Below are 17630 nucleotides of genomic sequence, written 5' to 3'. Positions count from 1 at the left end.
GTGTTTAAGAGGAGGTTAGATGCACATCTTGCTGGGGTCGTTTGACCCCAGTATTCTTTCCTGCCATGGCAGGGGGTCAGACTAGATGATCTGCTCAGGTCCCTTCCGACCCTAGAAACTGTGAAGCTGTGGAAGAAGGAGTGTGCAAGGGGCTCTATGCACACACAGTCCTCAATACACTCTGTGTCTGCTCCTTCTCTGGACAGCAACAGAGGTTAACTCTCACCAATCAAGTGCCTCATGCCATTTTTTCATTCCTCACCATGGAAGAAATACCACTTGATGGGAATTCCACCCCAGTCTTTCCCTTTGTATGGAGTGTGGTGGTAGGGATTAGAGTTCAAGTGCATTGATTTTTGTGATGCTTTGAATAGGATAACCAAGTCCAGTTTTTCAGTTTCAACTTCTATCCCCTGTTCAATCAATGTAACTCATTAATAGGGTCAGCCCACACTGCCATTCTTCAGGGCAAAGATTGTGGTCCTGCTGTTTGGTAGCTTAAGATAATAGTCTCTAGTTCCATTCTGTATTATGTTTTCAGGCAACAGAACAGGCGGGCAAGAGTGATGGTTTTATTGAGAAATATGAATCTAAAATCAATGCTGCTGACGGATGCTGCTGGCTTGTTTTTTCAGCCTAGGAAGGGTTAAACACCATACCTCTGATGTATTCAGGTCCTTTCTTGAGAGCATCACTTATTGGTTGCACCTAGTGATCTTCAGCAAACCTCAAAACAAAATGGCCCAACATAAATTCAACAGTTACCTTTCCCTAGCTCATGCTGTGCTTTGAAACTGGGCTGGCTGGTTCTTCAAGGGTTAGACCTTCCAGCTACAGACCCTTTGTCATGACTGCTTCCTGGCTGCATATCAAGGGAAAGCAGGAGGCCCAGCAGTAGGTTTCTGTTCTGTAGGGGTTAGAATGGAGAAGATTCTCTGCTGGGATCCAGTGCTGGCTTTTACCCACTCTGGTCCCTACTACTTGCTGTCCTATGGTGACGTAAGAAGGGTGAGATTTTGGTGACATCCACTGTGGGGTGGGGGGCACATTTTTCCAAGATGCTCCTTTGTTCTCAGCTGCAGACTTGAGTGTACAAAATAAATTTTGTCTTGCCTTCAGCTCACTCTCCATTGTGTCCCTGCAGCTCCAAGGGAGTGTGAGGAAGATGAGTTCTCATGTCAAAATGGGTATTGCATCCGCAGCCTATGGCACTGTGATGGTGACAACGATTGTGGTGATAACAGTGATGAGCAGTGTGGTGAGTGACATGAACCAAGGAGTGCCTGATGGAATGCTTAGTGGGTGCCTGATGCACAAAGCATTCTGTCTACAACAGATGCTTACAAAGGGATGAGCTATCTGCTGGGTGCCATTGCTTTTCTAATGGTTTGTAGGGCCACACAGGTGGCTTGTCTGGAGGAGATATATGGGGATATGTTTGCCAGGGTTTACTGGGTGGCATTTGAGGCTGTGTGGCTCCCCCTTGAAGCAAAATTACGGTCTAATCTCTACTCATGCTGGAACCAGTTGTTCCTTGATACACAGTTCTGAATTCCTGTGGATTCCTTCTTAATCCAGCACTCACTACTGATTAAAAATGTAGTAGTAGGAGCGGAGTGATCTTTCACTTTGTGCCTGAAAACTGATCTAACATCTCTCCCAACTATACAGTTGATCGAATAAAAGATAATGCTAAAAATCCTCACCTCTATGATTAAAAAAATGAGCATTGGTGTTTTGCCCAGGTACTATGTAGCATGGGCGTATTTGGGTGCTCTGAGGGAAGTTGGGTGCAGTGAGCAACACTGGTATTTTTTAATGCCTTCAAGGACCCTGGGCTCTAACTAATTATCTTTCCATCTATGTCCTGCAGACATGAGGAAGTGCTCAGAGAAGGAATTTCGCTGTAGTGATGGCAGCTGCATAGCTGAACACTGGTTTTGTGATGGAGATACAGACTGCAAGGACGGCTCAGATGAAGAGAGCTGCCGTAAGTTAGCTCCCTGTTATGTTGGACCTGCTACCAAAACTGGGTTTGTTTTATCCTGTAATGAATGGTGGAAATGAGCTGACCCTGCCTGTGTTAGTGGCTTAGCTGTGTTCCAGCTCTGCTGCAGGGCCCACTGCCAACCCTACAATGCAGGCTAAGTACAGCGTCCCTCTGAACGTCAGCTTGGACAGGCATCTTGTGACAGCTCCAGGCTGCTGCTTCCTTCTGCTCCCAGGCTGGTGTGACCTTGAGCCTGAGCCCTATACTATGTGGAGAGAGGATTTCTCCCCTCCCATTTTGTCTGATTCCTGTAGGAAGTTTTTGAGGAGCTCTGCCTGCTGGCAGCATTCTTGTGGCCTGGGAGCCGGAAGCCTGCCCATCAATGGTGCAGCGGTGCCACCTGCCTCCCTGCTCTTTTACTTGGGTATTTTATATAGAACTTTGTGCAGTACAAGCTGAAGTCTGTGGAATGGCTGGGCTGGGTGTGGGGGATCTTGCAGTTGCTTTCCCCCTTCTACAGGCCTGTAGCGACTTGGGCAGGATCCTAGTATCCCCACCCCCACCCTTTCCCACCACCCTTTGCACCTCCCTGCTGTGTCTCTGAGCAGCAGTTAGTATCTGTGGAGGTTGCTCCCATCCCCCACCCTTCTCTCAAGGGCATTTTGCAGAATTTGTTCTAGATAGGAGGAAACTTCAAAAGGCTCTTGGAGGGGGATCAGGGCCTCCAGCTCCTGAAGGGCAGGGGGGGGTTGTATGTGGGGGAGTTGTCTTTTATCTCTCCAGATAATGAGTGTTGGCAGGGAGCCAAGGGCTGCAAAGATTTCTGAGCCAGGAAAGGGCTCTGAGAGGAAGCCAAACTCCCTCCCTCCTTCCCACTCCCTTGCCTGTCCCTTCCCTGCAAGCCAGGAACAGGCCCTGGGGAAGAGGGTGGGGGCAGGAAGGGGAGATCTCCAACTGAACCCTGCATGATAGGAAGGAGTAGAAACGACCCTCCCACTTTCCTCAGTGTACTCCAAAGTGTAGACCTGTCCCTTTCCTTATTCTATAAGACGTTTAAAGATCAGTACTTCATTCTGAAACAGTTTGTCTCCTATCCAGGCTCGTTTTATCAGCTTCCCTGTGGCTGCCAGCTGCCGCCTTTTCCCCCCCCTCTAACTCCACCCTTGACTTTGTATCTCTCTAGGCCAGTGGTTCTCAGTCATTTTGGGGTCCTGACCGTCTTAAGAAAGTTATAGCACTCCTTACCCTCATGATCTCATGGTATAGATAAAAAAGTAAGACTACAATCCCACTGTGACTTCTCTAGCAATCCAAGAAAGATCCAAGGTCCCTATCCCATTGTCTCTCTTGCCTCAGCTAACTCTATGGGTAATCAGAGTATTAGAATAGGGTTTCTTGGTCAAAGCCTTGTGTGCCTAAATGTTTTCCATCTCCAAAAGGTGTTCTTGGGTTCCCCTCATGCTGTGGGAGAGGGAGGAGGAGGGGTTCAGGGAAAGGGAGGTAGAGGGAGAGAAGAATTCAGTCTCTGTTGTACTGAGCCATCTAGAAAATTCTCATGGCTGCACAGAAAAATGTATCCATGTAGCTGACTCCGAGCAGGACAGTAGGCAAACCCTTAGCATCCTGTGCCCTGCACAGGGTTACTCTGTCTGACAAAGATTGCTAGTGATAAGGAGTGGTCTGTTTTGGCAACGTTCTTTAGGAAAGTGACACTTCAAAGGCCTAGCGAAGACCTGGGTGCCTTGCTGCTGTGCTCTTTTCCTTCCTGTTGGATTTTGAGTATGATAGTACAGTGAGGTTCACTGTACCCCAAAGGCTGGTTTTATTTTAAAAGGCAGAGGCTCGGGCCAGGATGTAAGGAAGCCCTTGCTTCCCAGGTGGCTTATTGTTTTGCATCTCCTCTGAGGTTTAATAAACTACACAAGCCTTTCACAGAGGCATTATTAGTACCTTTTATTTGAATAAAACTTCAGGAGATCACCAAGCACAGGTCAGCTAGTTTGTTTGGTTTTTTAAATTTTTATTTATTCATCCTTTACTCTCGAAGATGACTGTATCCAGTGTGGTGGGGAGAAGAGAAAAAAGAAGTGGGAAAGAAACAGGGAGGGAGGAGAGAGAAAAGGAGAAAAAAGGGAAAAAGAGAAAAAAGAGAGAGGAAAGAGAAAGGAGGGGGTGGAGGCCAGGTCACGTGGGTATGTAGGTGACTTACAAGCCTGATCTTTGCCTTGAACAATCTGCTGTAGCAGGGGCAGGAAAGCGATGAGGACTAGGTATGAGAGGTTTTCATTTTCCTAGCCATGCGTTTCTTCATTGCTCCTGCCATGTGTTGCTATTCGAAGGCCAGTGCTCTGTTCTGGATTGATGACCTCCAGGATGGATGGTCGCGAGTGATTTGCTCCCACAACTCTGGGTTGATGGTGAGGCTCTTTAGGGACATCTTTAGGGTGTCCTTATACCGCTTCTTTGGTGCGCTGCAAGAACATACTCAATTTGACAGTTTGCTGTAGATTTTCTTAGCAGGCGAGTGTTGGGCATTCTTGAAAGGTGGTCGGCCCATGTTAGCTGCACCAGTTTCAGTAGAGTGTGAATACTGGGGAGAGTCTTCTACTGTTTATGGAGAGTTTATGAAGACTGTAAAAGGCTATAATCCATCAGTGACATGAAGTATGTGTTACAAATCCTTGGTCTGTTACTGTGTGAGACTGAGGATTTCTAAGTCAAAATAACTTCTACAAATCCTTGGTCTGTTATGGTAAGTCAAATAGAGCAAGCTCAACATATGATTTCACACAATCCTTTTAACAGCTAATGTGTTTACAGCATATAATCTTATAAAATAATCACATGTAGGAGCTAATCTCAAAAGGAGAAGTATCCCAGAAATACCCCAATACCAGGGACACACATTATTCTTACCAGTAACTGCCTAGCATTCTGAAAAGAATAAAAATAAAAAGTGCAAAATATGCAAATTACTTAATTCAGTGGAAAGGAAAAGATTCTTACAAACAATTCTAAAATAGTTGACTTAGCTTTAAGGTCATGTGAAGTTTAGTTAGACCCTTGCCATAACTAACAAAGCAAAATGGGAGTTGGTTAACTATTTAATAAAAACTACAAGATCTTATTTTAATAAGCACATAAACCAACTAAGAAAATATGCCAGCAGAAACCAGTATTACCTGATGTCCCAAGCACAGGAGGGGGAGTCAGCATTCTTGGGGTCCTGTTCTTGCCTTATTCTCTGTCCCTTCTCATCTCTATGACTTCCCTTCTGTAACATAGGGTTAACTTTTTTGAAGTACAGACCCCTGAATAAGGTGGTTGATTTAGGAAGCCACTGTTGCAGTATTACTAACCCCACCATGCTAAAATTGTGAGACAAACCCTTAAAAAAAATCAAGAGATTGGCGTGTAAATCATGAGATGATATTTTTGAAGTGTGTGTGGAGGGGGATTATTTGTGAAGGTGTGGGGGACTGTGGGTGTGTGGGGGGGGTTTGGAGCCTAGGGAGGGAGGGTCCCCACACACCTTGGCAGGATGCAGGGTACTGTGGGACAGTAGTCAAGGGCAGCAGGAGGGCTGGGGATGCTGTGGCAAGGGGCAGAGACACAGAGACAGACAACACCTAGCTGGTAAGTGGAGGGGAAGGGGCGGAGGGGAGGCATGGGGAGGAGGCAGGAAGATCGAGGCCCCCACAGTAAAGGAGATAGTGGGGCAGGGGCTGGGGTGAATGGGGCCTTAGGGCTGGGGCAGGTCGTCCAGAGGCGTGGGGAGGGTGCAGCTCCCTACAGCTGCACGCACCCTTGGGGGAGGCATGGGGGGGCATGTGCCTCCTGCAGGGCGGAGGCGGGCTGCCCATTGCAGACTTGGGGCTCTCTGTCCTACTGCCTTTGCCCCAGGAGCTCAGCTGCGGAATGCCATTGCTGCCCACCAAGTGGGCAGAGAACATGGGACATGCTGGCTGCACGGTGCGTCCCCTGCCCGCCCAGCAACAGGAAGCACACTGGCATTGTGTGGCTGAGCTCCCAGGGCAAAGGCAGGAGGGCGCGGAGCCCCAGCCTGCAATGGGAAGCCCACCTCTGCCCCTCACGGAGCACATGCCCCCTTGGGGGTGGCCCTCCCCCGCACCTCTGGACGACCAGCCCCAGGGCCCCGTTCACCCCATCCCCTGTTCCTGCCCTATTCCCTCCTTCACCGTGGGGGCCTTGATCTCCCCACTTGCCCCTATTCCTCCAAAGACTTACCAGCTGAGAAAATCCATATATTTGAGGGTTCAGTCGGGAGATAAGTTATTTTGACTTAGAAATCCTGAGTCTTGTGATGTTTTCACAACAGTTGGCATTACTGCTATTGCATACAGCTGTCAGTTGCTTTCCAGTGAAGCACAGATAATGTTAGTGCTGTGGCCATACCAATGCCTGGTTGGAAGGAAGCAACTGCTTGTGTACATACATTATACATTCTGCACCACCTGCTTTGCGGGCCCCCTTATTCTACACCAGCATAATCATAGACTGGCTTGTTTCTCTGTCCTTAGCTGCCTTTTCTTTTTGGTTCTTTTATTAGCATCAGATGTTCCAGCTGCAACCTGCAGCTTGGAGGAGTTCCAGTGTGCATATGGGCGCTGCATCCTGGATATCTACCACTGTGATGGGGACGATGACTGTGGGGACTGGTCAGATGAATCTGACTGCTGTAAGTCAGTAGCAATGGAGTAAGCTACTGGGTCCAATCAACTGTTTTACAAGCCCAGATGGGGTGGAGAGCACTGGCTGGATCTGGAGATGGTGCTCCCAGTACTGGAGCCAAGTCTGGCATTAAGTAAGAGGAAAGGTGCATTGCCCAGGGGAAGGTAGCCATTAGTGTAGCCCAGGCTGATTTCATGGTGGATGGTGTCAGGGTCATTGTCTAGTTGGGACTTCAGACACATAGGTTGAAGCATTTTCTCATAAGTGCCCATTTAGGCCTAAATTCTTTGTAGTTGGACATGAGGATGATCATGGGGGATTTGTGATGCTAGAGTTTCTATTGGACCATAATTGGCTTGTCATTTAATGTGTTGCGTCCTCTCTGCAGCATCTCACCAACCATGCCGCTCTGGAGAGTTCATGTGCAACAGTGGCTTGTGCATCAATGCAAGTTGGAGATGTGACGGCGACTTTGACTGTGATGACCAGTCGGATGAAAAGAACTGCAGTATGTAGCGAGGGGCAAGACAGACACGGTCTATGCCCGTGATATGAAACAAAGGAGAGTTTAGGGTGTTAGGTTGATGGGTCAAATTATGGTTGCTCCAATTAGTTGTTTCTCCCTTTTTTTCCTAGCTACATCCATGTGCACAGCTGACCAATTTCGTTGTAGATCAGGGCGCTGTGTCCGTCTGTCATGGCGCTGTGATGGAGAGGATGACTGCTCTGACAACAGTGATGAAGAGAACTGTGAGAACACAGGTCAGGCCTGGTAGGGGGCTGCTCTGCCTTGAATCCCATTGGTAGCTAAATACTGGTCCCCTTCCTTCCCTCTCACAAGTCCTTCTCTTCTGGGTGTCCTCCTTGATCTCAGCCACAGATTCTGTGAATCCCTGTGCCAGGGAAAATACAGGCAATTTCCATCATCCTGCTACAGAAGATAAACACTTGTTTTCTTGCTCTGGTTTGCTGGCTGAGCTTGGAAGGCAACTACTTTATGACTTCAGCTTTAGGAAGCTGGCTTTATGCTCCATCTTGTATTTCACAGCCACTAGTGATCTTCCTGACTAAATATTATACCCCTTCTCTTTTCTAAATTATCCTCTTATTCACAAGCTGCTGTGAATCTGTCCCTCTGAGATATTAGGAATGTGTGGAAATATTGCTTTATCTGAGGGACTGAGCCGCGATCAGTAAGGGTCTGGTCCTTGGGGCCCTTCTATGACCTTTATTGCAGGTAGATTCCAACAGAATCATTGGGTCTGTTACATGAAGCAGTGACTAGTGTATCTTTCAGAGGGCTTGATGCCATGTACTCTTTAAATGTTTGCCCAGGAGTCTCTTTCGTTGCTAATATTGGTTATTTATTACCATCCTTTTTGTATGGATGGATATGGAGCAGGTGGAGGTGGTAGTGATAGCTGTTGCAGAGTTGGAGGCTTTCCCAAAGGTCTAGCAATATGGAGCTCTCATTTTTCCTTGACTCTGTTGATAATCAGTGTGTCTGTAGGCCAGGTTATGGTATGGAGCCTGAACCTTTTGCACTGGTTAATGGTCACCCCCTAGTGGGTAAATGAAGGCCAGGTGTTGGTGCTGATCTTAGCTTTGTCACTTCCTGAATAATGCATCTAAAACAGGTGTTGATCCTGAAAAAGTAATCACACAGCTAAAAGAAGTCTTATAACCCTGTGGTTGTCACCTGAATAACCAACGTATCAAAAACAAACTTGAAAAGTTCTAGCCAAGAAACCAAATCAAACCTACAGCACCCTTGAAATAAAAAGTCATGACCAGGATAAATGGGTACACCCAACATTATACGTACACCAGCATGTGCTCTGCAGGATCTTCAGAAAACTGTCAAGAACTACAGTAGATAGATATGGTGGAGGTCAGCTAGTAAAAGTTAACCAGGAGGAACCGCTCCCAGTAAACATCTGAAAACTTGTCTGGTAAGAAGCAGTACATGATGTCCAGTGGCACAGAGACAAGCTGAAGCTTAAGCATTCACAGTGAAGTAGAGAAGTATAATATTGGTAGGTATGAAAGAAAACAGGCTACAAGAACCATCTGAGTGGTAGTTGCTAGTAGGACAAAGCTGATCAATTTGTGTCTTAGCCTTTTTGGGTGCTTATACACAAGTAGACAAAATTAACCAAGTCTGCTGGAGCATGGTAATTACTCCAGCAGACTCCAGTGTCTCACATATCAGCATTCCCACGCATAAAAATGGCAGTCAGGGCACTTTAACTAAAGCTTATTCAACGAGCTTTAGTTAAAGTGCCCCCACCACCATTTTTAAGCGCGGGAATGCTGATACATAAGACACTCTGGGGGCTTTAATTAGAGTGGCTCTCAGATTAAAGTCCCCTGCCCAGAGCACATGTATAAACTCCCTTTGGTTCTAGACGTAGATTTGGATAGCTGAGATCACAAATCTAAAATATGTGTTAGTCTGCAAAAATGATAAAAGGTAACTTTCTCCTGGTTATACAGAAAATGTTATAGCACTTCAGATTGCTCTTTTAAAGTGAATCTTGTAAAAGAAGGAAGAAACCAAGTTCTGAGTTGTGTATCCATATAGTTTTTCTATTTATGTCTATCACAGTAGTCTTATTGACCTTCTCTTGTCTTCCACTCAGTTTATTATAAAGGTTTTCCAGTGTAATTAATCATTCAGTGATCCCTATACATCCCTGTTGCAGTTCATGGATTTTAACAGGTATAACGCCTTAACCTAGAAATCATGAGTTGCGAGAAATAAACAAAATAATCTTAGATAAAAGTTTGCGCAGTCTGTGCCATCCCTTCTGAAGATTGCAGCCCATGTGTGACATCCTTCTTCCAAAGCTTAGCCTTGAAGGCTGCATATAAATCCCATTCTAAACTTACCACAGTGCAGTTAGAAAAGGGACACACACTGGGTCATGAACAAACCTAATATTCATGATTTGGAGTAGGGTGACATGTCAGATAAATAAAGGCAGAGGAGGGGTGGACAGCCTAGCTTCACTCAAACTTGTGCTGAAAAGGGGCCCAGGAAGTTTGTGGAATCTGGAGCCGATAGAACTTATGCCAGAATTCTCTACTTGGTCTGGGAGAGACAAAATACTTTCTCATAAAGTAACATTAGACCCAGTCCAGAAGGAGATCTGAGAGTCTCTGAGTCAACACAAGGGAAGAGGGAAGTATAGAAGAAAGTATAAGCTGAGCATAGACTGCCTTCCTAGAATCCAAGGGAGCACAAAGTTAGAGGTGCATCGTATAATCCAGGGAGAGGATAGTGGTGAATCTGAGGGAAATGCAATAAAATCAAGTGTAGCCAGTAAGCCTCCCGCTGTGCATCTTCTTCTCTTTGCCCTAGGATTTGTTCTCCTGCCTGCCAAGTACTCTGCTGGGCTGCTGCTGCTCTGGGTATGTTATTATTCCCTTCTGCTTCTGCAGGAAGTCCCCAGTGTGCCCCAGACCAGTTTCTCTGTGGGAATGGGCGCTGCATTGGCCACAGGAAGCTGTGCAATGGTGTGAATGACTGTGGAGATGGCAGCGATGAGAGCCCCCACCAAAACTGCCGTAAGTCTTCCTGGTCTCAGCTCACAGAGCCACGGGGATGGGCTGGAATCAAGTAGAGGTTAACTACACGGATGTTAGTGGGAGCCATGTTCCTACTGAAACAGACTATTAATAGGAGCTATGTCCGGGAGTTTGGGGAAAAACGCTTCAGTAATGGTCCTGCAAGTGGGAGGGAATACTGGGGAGTAATCTTGTGTTCACAAATACCTGAGTGTATCTACAAAGACACTGAATCTCAAACGAAGCTTTCCAAACCCTAGGGCACATTGCTTAGGAGGAGTTGTTATACCTTGTGTGGAGTCAGTTTAGATGTGTTCCTGTTGCCAAGGGGATGTAGCCTCCTGCAGGGTCTCTTTCTTACTGTCCCCCTCTTCCATAGAGGTGCTGTTATCTTTACAACCGCGCATCACAGTAACTGCTGCTTTGTGTTCCATCTCTGTCCTCTTCACGTGTTGTTGCAGGTCCACGGACAGGTGAGGAGAACTGCAACCTCAATAATGGTGGTTGTGCTCAAAAGTGCCAGATGGTGCGAGGAATGGTCCAGTGCACCTGCCACACAGGTTACAGGCTTCTGGAAGATGGCCGTTCATGTCAAGGTAGGTACCGCTGCAGGGTGTTTTTCTTGTTGTCAGGGTTCCCCCTTCCTTCCACTGCTATAGTAATGATCTTGGAGCTGCAAGTGAAGGGCAGAGTGCAGACTTGGAGACAAACCAGAAGTGAGATTTGGGCACACCAGGGGAATATTGGTTTCTTGGTAATCACATGGTAATTTTACCCCCTTGCCCTGTTACAGATGTGAATGAATGTGCGGAGGAAGGTTACTGCAGCCAGGGTTGTACCAACAGTGAAGGCGGCTTCCAGTGCTGGTGTGAGCAAGGTTATGAGCTTCGTCCTGACAAGCGCAGCTGCAAAGCTCTGGGTAAGAAGGGACTTTATCTTGTGCAGTAGATTAGTGTTGCCTACACTCTGGTTATTCATTTCAGCAGTATTTTATTGTTCTGGCAAACAGCACAAGAGCTGCTAACCTGAGGCAGGCAAAGTCCAGCTTGCGGGCCAGATCTGGCCAGCAGTGGACTCCATTTGCCAGCGGCCCCTGCCTGCATGGCTGGGGCCGATCTCCATGGAGACCCCAGCTGCAGCTATGTTGTGATAACTCAAGGCTGAGGTTGCCATGGAGACCGGCCGTAGCCACGCTGGCAGGGAGTGTGGTAGGGCAGGGCAGGGGGCTGCTCTGGAGCTGCTGGGATCTTGAGGGGGGAGCAGCTTGATCAGAGACCATGGCAGAGCCACAGTCTGCAGCCTGCATGCTCTGGTCAGGGGCACACAGGCTGCAGATTGCAGCTCTGCCCAGGGTTCTTGCAGCAGTGACAACATGGTCCCAAGCCAGGGCAGAGCTGCAATCCTCTGCCTGCATGCCCTTGCCTGGAGCATGCAGGCTGCAGATCGCGGCTTTGCCCTGGCCCTGACAAAGCTGGCCCTGCTGCAAGATCCCGGAGCATCCCTCTGTCCTGCCGTGCTGCGTGCCCTGCCAGCACAGCTGGGGCCAGTTTCCATGGCCTCAGCCTTATGTTATTACAGTGCAGCTGGAGATGTGGTCTCCATGGAGACTGGCCCCAGCCATCTGGGATGGGGCTGTTGGGAAATGGAGTATGGCTGCTGGCTGGATCTGCCTTTTTGCCTACCCCTGTGCTAACCTGTAAGAAAGGTGGAGCCCTCAGGTCTGTTTCAGAGATGGGCATGATCTGCCCTGAGCAGGACTTCTCCCCGCACTTGAAGATTAACACTCAGTAATAGGTAGCTCTGTGATTCGGTACTGGCTCTGTATCTCTCCCTCTCCTGGAGGTAGGCCCAGTCCCTGCTCAGGGCAGAAGGGGCTAGAACTTGAGGAACTGAAAAAGGGGGATCGTGGGGACTCCAGAAAACCACAAAACAATGAAGAGGGTCTAGGCACCTGAGGTAGGTGCACAGTGCCTGAGGCTGCACTTGTTGCTTTGGTGCTGATCACAGTGGCTCAATCAGCTGCTATTGTCATCACAACTATTTCCCGCCCCCTCCGAACAGTGCCCAGGACTGCTCCCTTGATCACCCCCCCTTCAGTTATGCCACTGCTACCAGGCGCCTTTCACATTGTTTTCCTGTGTTGTCCCACAGGTCCTGAGCCAGTGCTGCTCTTTGCCAATCGGATCGATATTCGACAGGTGCTGCCTCACCGCTCAGAGTATACGCTACTTCTGAACAACCTGGAAAATGCCATTGCCCTGGACTTTCACCACAGCAAGGAGCTGGTGTTCTGGTCTGATGTTACACTAGACCGCATCATGAGGGCCAACCTCAATGGCAGCAATGTGGAAGAGGTGGTGTCTACAGGATTGGAGAGCCCAGGTGCATGGCAGCAGTGAGAGCAAAGGCATAGGGAATGGGCCAACCATAGTGTGCTAGTGGGAAGCAAGACAGTTGGTGACAGCCCTGTTTTTCTGTAATGTCCCCCACCTCCCAGGTATGTCTCTGGTTGGATGGGGATGCTAGTAGATGCTCACTTCCTGCAGTTTATCTCCTCCTCAGTTGTGATAGTGAGGCCAGGTAGACCCTGAGGGAGGAGGAGGAGGAATTGTTCTTAGCGTAGTTTGCCATTCCTGGTTTCGGTCTGTAATTAACTCTTCACTGGGTTAGGTGGACTTGCTGTTGACTGGATCCATGACAAGCTATACTGGACGGACTCTGGCACATCTCGAATTGAAGTGGCAAATCTGGATGGCACCCACCGGAAAGTACTTCTCTGGCAGAATCTGGAGAAGCCACGAGCAATTGCGCTGCACCCCATGGAGGGGTGAGTGGAGATCTGGGATTCCAATGAACACCTCTGCTGAACTCTCTGGGAAGAATTCTGAATATGTTAGGCCCTTCATTACTCAGCTTATCCTGGGGCTAGGCTTCTCCTTGTTTCCATGCATGGAGCCTTATTTGTGGTCATAGGCACTGCATGTATGCATCTTTTTTGAGAGCCTTAGAAGGCAGGAAGCTTGAGTTCTAGAATTTCTGCTCCATGCTTTTAGATCGTGGCAGCCTTTAACCAGAATATGTTGTGTGGAAGGTGGGTGGGAGCTTACCTTCCTTGCCTCTCCTGTGCCTGTGACCAAGTCTTGTGGCTTAGGTCATAGGAATGGCTTGTTCTTTCCCTTGACATGAAATGATACTTGGTACTGTCTGTAGGGCCTCAACTTCCCAGACTTCAGGTTTTCCCCTCCTTCCTATAGCACCATCTACTGGACAGATTGGGGCAACACTCCTCGCATTGAGTACTCCAACATGGATGGCTCGAATCGGCGCATCATTGCTGATACACACCTCTTCTGGCCCAATGGACTGACCATCGACTATGCTGGGCACCGGATGTACTGGGTGGATGCCAAGCATCATGTCATTGAGAGGGCTGACTTGGACGGGAGGAACAGGAAGGCTGTTATCAGTCAGGGTGAGAACCGGGGTACCTGGGAGGACCAGCAGTACCTGTTTTTGAGCTGCTGCTATATTAATTGTACTTACCTCAACTGGCTGGACAGTGTGGGGTGAGCTATGCCATCCCTTTACACCTCTCAGGGGTGGGTGCTCCCATTCTTTCTTCCCAGTCCTGTTACTGAGAGCTGGATTTGGCTAGTTGAGCCTGGTAAAGGCAGCACTGAGTAAGAGAGTAAGGAACTTTCCCTTGTCTCTCTCCCAGTCTGGCTTTCCTTGGATATGGATTAATCTCTGTCTGTACTGTACTCTTTGCCGCAGGCCTCCCACATCCCTTTGCTATCACAGTGTTTGAGGACAGTCTCTACTGGACAGACTGGCACACAAAAAGCATAAACAGCGCCAACAAGTTCACTGGCAAAAACCAGGAGATTATCCGTAACAAGCTCCACTTTCCTATGGACATTCACACATTGCATCCTCAGCGCCAGCCAGCAGGTACCTACAGATGGGGCAAGGGCAACATACCAGCTTGGGAACCAGTTACAGCTCTGAGGCGGGGAAGTCCTAGATCTGGGCCCTTGGCATAGTGACCCATGTGCCACTCAGCTTCTTCTACCCAAATCCATGCTTCTCCTAATCTTTCCTTTGCTGCTGGAGTCAACCCTAACATTCTCCCTTCACCAGCTTGTGATATATTTGGTATGAGGGCCCTCCGTTTCATTAGTGGCTGGATGTTACAAGAGCTCCCTCTGCTGACACTGGGAGATAATAGCTTTTTGTCAGCAAATATTATAGCCTTGTTTTTAACAAGTTGCTCCTGGATAATTCTATGTATAGATGCTGTTATTCTTCAGTAAAAGAAGTGGAAGTGGATTAGGCTAAAGAGGAATAATAGTGAGAATAAGATCAAAAGTGTCCAAATGTGGATTTATTCTAAAAGAGCTATTCTGCTTTAAAAGACATTCTGCCGTTCTGTGAATCAGTGGTGCTCAACCTTTTGGCTCTGATGGCTGGATGAGTGGCAGAGAGCTGGTTCATGGACTAGATCCCTCAGGAGTTGCCATGTGGGGTTGGGCCCTGCGCTACCTCGGCTCAGACCTATGCTCTTGGATTCAGCCCTGTGCCACCCCAGCCCCGTGCATCTAATTTAGTGTACTGGACCGTGCTATCCGGCCTGCTGAGCTCCCTGCGGATGCAGCAATTAATGCTCCTGCCAACCCCCCACCACCAAATTTTTAGACTTGTGAAGAGTCCAGTGGGCCTGATGACCCAGTTCCACTTGCTAGATGTGGCCCATGGGTTGGGAGATGACCACCCATGGCCCAGTCTGCTTGAATGGGCAAGACAGGAGGTCATAGCAGGCTGTCCCAGAGTGAGACTCCTTTCACCTTCCCTTCTGCTTCTGGCTAATGTCTCTCTTACTCTTTACTAGTTGCCTTATGTGTGGTTGTGTTTGTTTTTGGCTATTTGAGCAGGGAGAAACCGCTGTGGGGCCAACAATGGTGGCTGCACTCACCTTTGCCTGCCGAGCAACAAGGATTACACCTGTGCCTGCCCCACTGGTTTCCGCAAGACCAGCAGCTATGCCTGTGCACAGAGTAAGTGGGATGGGGATCAGAGCTTGAACACACCAGCCAAATATTCCCAGCCCCAGTGGTACTCCCTGAGAACCACAAATAGAAGTGATCAGAAATGGGATTAAGCAGCATCTGTGTCTCTGCAAAGCTCAGGGTGGATGGGGTACAGCAGGAAAAGCCTTTAGAGGAAAGAGTGGGGTAAGGTAGAGGCTCGCTGTGGCTTACATTCATTGGTTGGTGGTTCCTCCAGTTTTATATCCTCCTTGACAGGGAGTGAATTTGCTTTTGCACTCTTTGTTGAACACCAGCTTGGCACAGGTCACCTGTATATTGTACATGCCCATTCCTACCCATTTAAACAGAGGTGGTGATAATGTTACCTAGTGCGTTACACTGGATTTTGGCTCAGAGACACCCCCACAAGCTAGAGCTGGACCTATTTGACTCTTATGAAAGATGACCCATTTAATTCACCAGCTGCAAAGTCTCACTGCCAGGTTGATGAGAGGAAAACTAGGCCATTTTTGCTTGTTTTGCAGAAAATGGCAAAGAAGAGGCTTGTGGATCTGTGCCATCTTTGGGGGCACATCTTATGTGTTCCCTGCAAAATGATATTCCCTAAGAAGCTGCTTATTAGCACCATGTTCTCCCCCCCCACTCCTCCATGGTGTCACCTTTTTCAAACTGTGTTGTCTTAGCTTATGAATCAGCATTGAGAGGTGTGTATGCAGTGGAGCTTGAATGTAACAGGAGAATTGTCTGTGTCTGTCACTATGTTGTTGAACTTAGAGAAATTAAAAGAAGACCTTTCGACCTTTGATCAGGTCTTGACAAGTTCCTGCTTTTTGCTCGAAGGATGGACATCCGTCGGATCAGCTTTGACACAGACGACCTGTCAGATGATGTCATCCCTCTTGCTGATGTGCGCAGTGCTGTGGCTCTGGATTGGGATTCAAAAGATGACTATGTGTACTGGACAGATGTTAGCACCGACTCCATTAGCCGGGCAAAATGGGATGGATCAGGGCAGGAGGTAAAGTTTTGTCCTGAATTGGGATGTTAGGCCAGCCAGAGTTTGGATGACTGAGTTTTCTTTGGGCATTGGGCATAAGATGACTATAAGGCATTAGGGCTTTGTTTTAGTTCAGCTGAATTACTGCTTATGGTTCTGTTTATGGCCACATTTATTTTGTTTCTTGTTAACCATTGGTGATCCCGGAAGTTCTTTGCCCACATGGTGTGTGCAGCTGTACATGCCTGCCAGTCTCAGACTCTCTGCTTGATCTAACTGATTTGCTTTGATGTTTCACTAAAATACAAATTGCCCCACATGAAGCAGACACAGTCCTTTCCCTTGCTTCCTCTCTGGGCATTCCCTTTGTTTCATGTTCAGGCATCTGTTGACTGAACCAGGGAATAGTTGTCAGAGCTCAAGAGTTTGGAGGCTGGAGAGTGAAGCAGAGATGGAGAACAGCAATTCTCTGTATGTGGACAGGTGTACCCAATACTTCTCATATGGACTTCTCCTGCTGGGATTTGCCAGTGGGAGGACTTTGTGTTGCTATTGATGAAGCTGATGAACTGGTCTCAAGGGCTTTTTTGCTAATTTCTTGTTTTATGACATTTGCTTTTGGTTTTTGCTCAGGTTATGGTGGATACCAGCTTGGAAAGCCCAGCTGGATTGGCTATTGATTGGGTCACCAACAAGCTGTATTGGACTGATGCAGGTACTGGGGTCCTCTGCTGGGTTTAGTCTTCACCCTTCATGAAGATGCAATAGCAGCAGGGCAGTCCCATCTGTGTCCCTCCCAAACTTGTCTCTGTCAGACAAACATGGTCTCTCTTCCATGTGTCTAACACTGGAGGAACCAACTTGGATTTTTTGTTTGCTTCTGTCTGAATCCTACCCTGATGCGTACAGGAATATGGTGTCAGAGGAAAATGCCTGTTAGCTTCTCACTGCACAGCCTGTGTGGTGGGCACCCACTTACGTTTCCAAGCCAGTGGCAGTATAATGGCTGGGATCTTGAGGATGGTCTTGCCAGACTATAACAGTACTGAGGCCAGTCAGGAAGAAGACTCTTCCCTAGCCATCCTCTGATGCCAGTTACTGGTACTTTCAATGGCCTGACCTAGCGGTTCCTCCCATATACATAGGACTAGCTGCAGTGGGCTAGAGAGGTGAATGTGAGAATATCTTGTTTGATAAGCAAGTCAACTTAGCAAGTCAAGGTCTGGAACAGTCTGCCAGCAGAGGTGGTTCAAGCACCTACATTGAACACCTTCAAGAGTAAATTGGATGCTTATCTTGCTGGGATCCTATGACCCCAGCTGACTTCCTGCCC

The 17630-nt window shown here is 48.0% G+C and overlaps 1 protein-coding gene across 3 annotated transcripts in view; it reads left to right on the top strand.

Moving 5' to 3' along the window:
- LRP4 (LDL receptor related protein 4) overlaps positions 1–17630 on the top strand; it is a 113919-nt gene that overhangs the window by 75793 nt on the left and 20496 nt on the right. Inside the window, exons 1-16 of one of the 3 annotated variants that reach the window (XM_019551578.1) lie at positions 142–999; positions 1145–1258; positions 1874–1990; positions 6561–6689; positions 7071–7190; positions 7319–7444; positions 10127–10252; positions 10714–10848; positions 11046–11171; positions 12404–12634; positions 12923–13079; positions 13507–13724; positions 14027–14203; positions 15181–15306; positions 16110–16318; positions 16931–17012. In XM_019551578.1, coding sequence (XP_019407123.1) covers positions 1876–1990; positions 6561–6689; positions 7071–7190; positions 7319–7444; positions 10127–10252; positions 10714–10848; positions 11046–11171; positions 12404–12634; positions 12923–13079; positions 13507–13724; positions 14027–14203; positions 15181–15306; positions 16110–16318; positions 16931–17012 — 2077 coding nt within the window. In that variant the 5' untranslated portion in view covers positions 142–999; positions 1145–1258; positions 1874–1875. Of the gene's footprint in view, positions 1–141; positions 1000–1144; positions 1259–1873; positions 1991–6560; positions 6690–7070; positions 7191–7318; positions 7445–10126; positions 10253–10713; positions 10849–11045; positions 11172–12403; positions 12635–12922; positions 13080–13506; positions 13725–14026; positions 14204–15180; positions 15307–16109; positions 16319–16930; positions 17013–17630 lie in introns of those variants that run through there. The other 2 variants (XM_019551577.1, XM_019551576.1) reach the window with 2 other exon arrangements.

This window comes from Crocodylus porosus, unplaced genomic scaffold (assembly GCF_001723895.1).
Source record: "Crocodylus porosus isolate Cpor-Errol unplaced genomic scaffold, CroPor_comp1, whole genome shotgun sequence".
NCBI lineage: Eukaryota > Metazoa > Chordata > Crocodylia > Crocodylidae > Crocodylus > Crocodylus porosus.
Note: the sequence above shows the minus strand (reverse complement) of the source record. Positions and strands in the feature narration are given on the sequence as shown.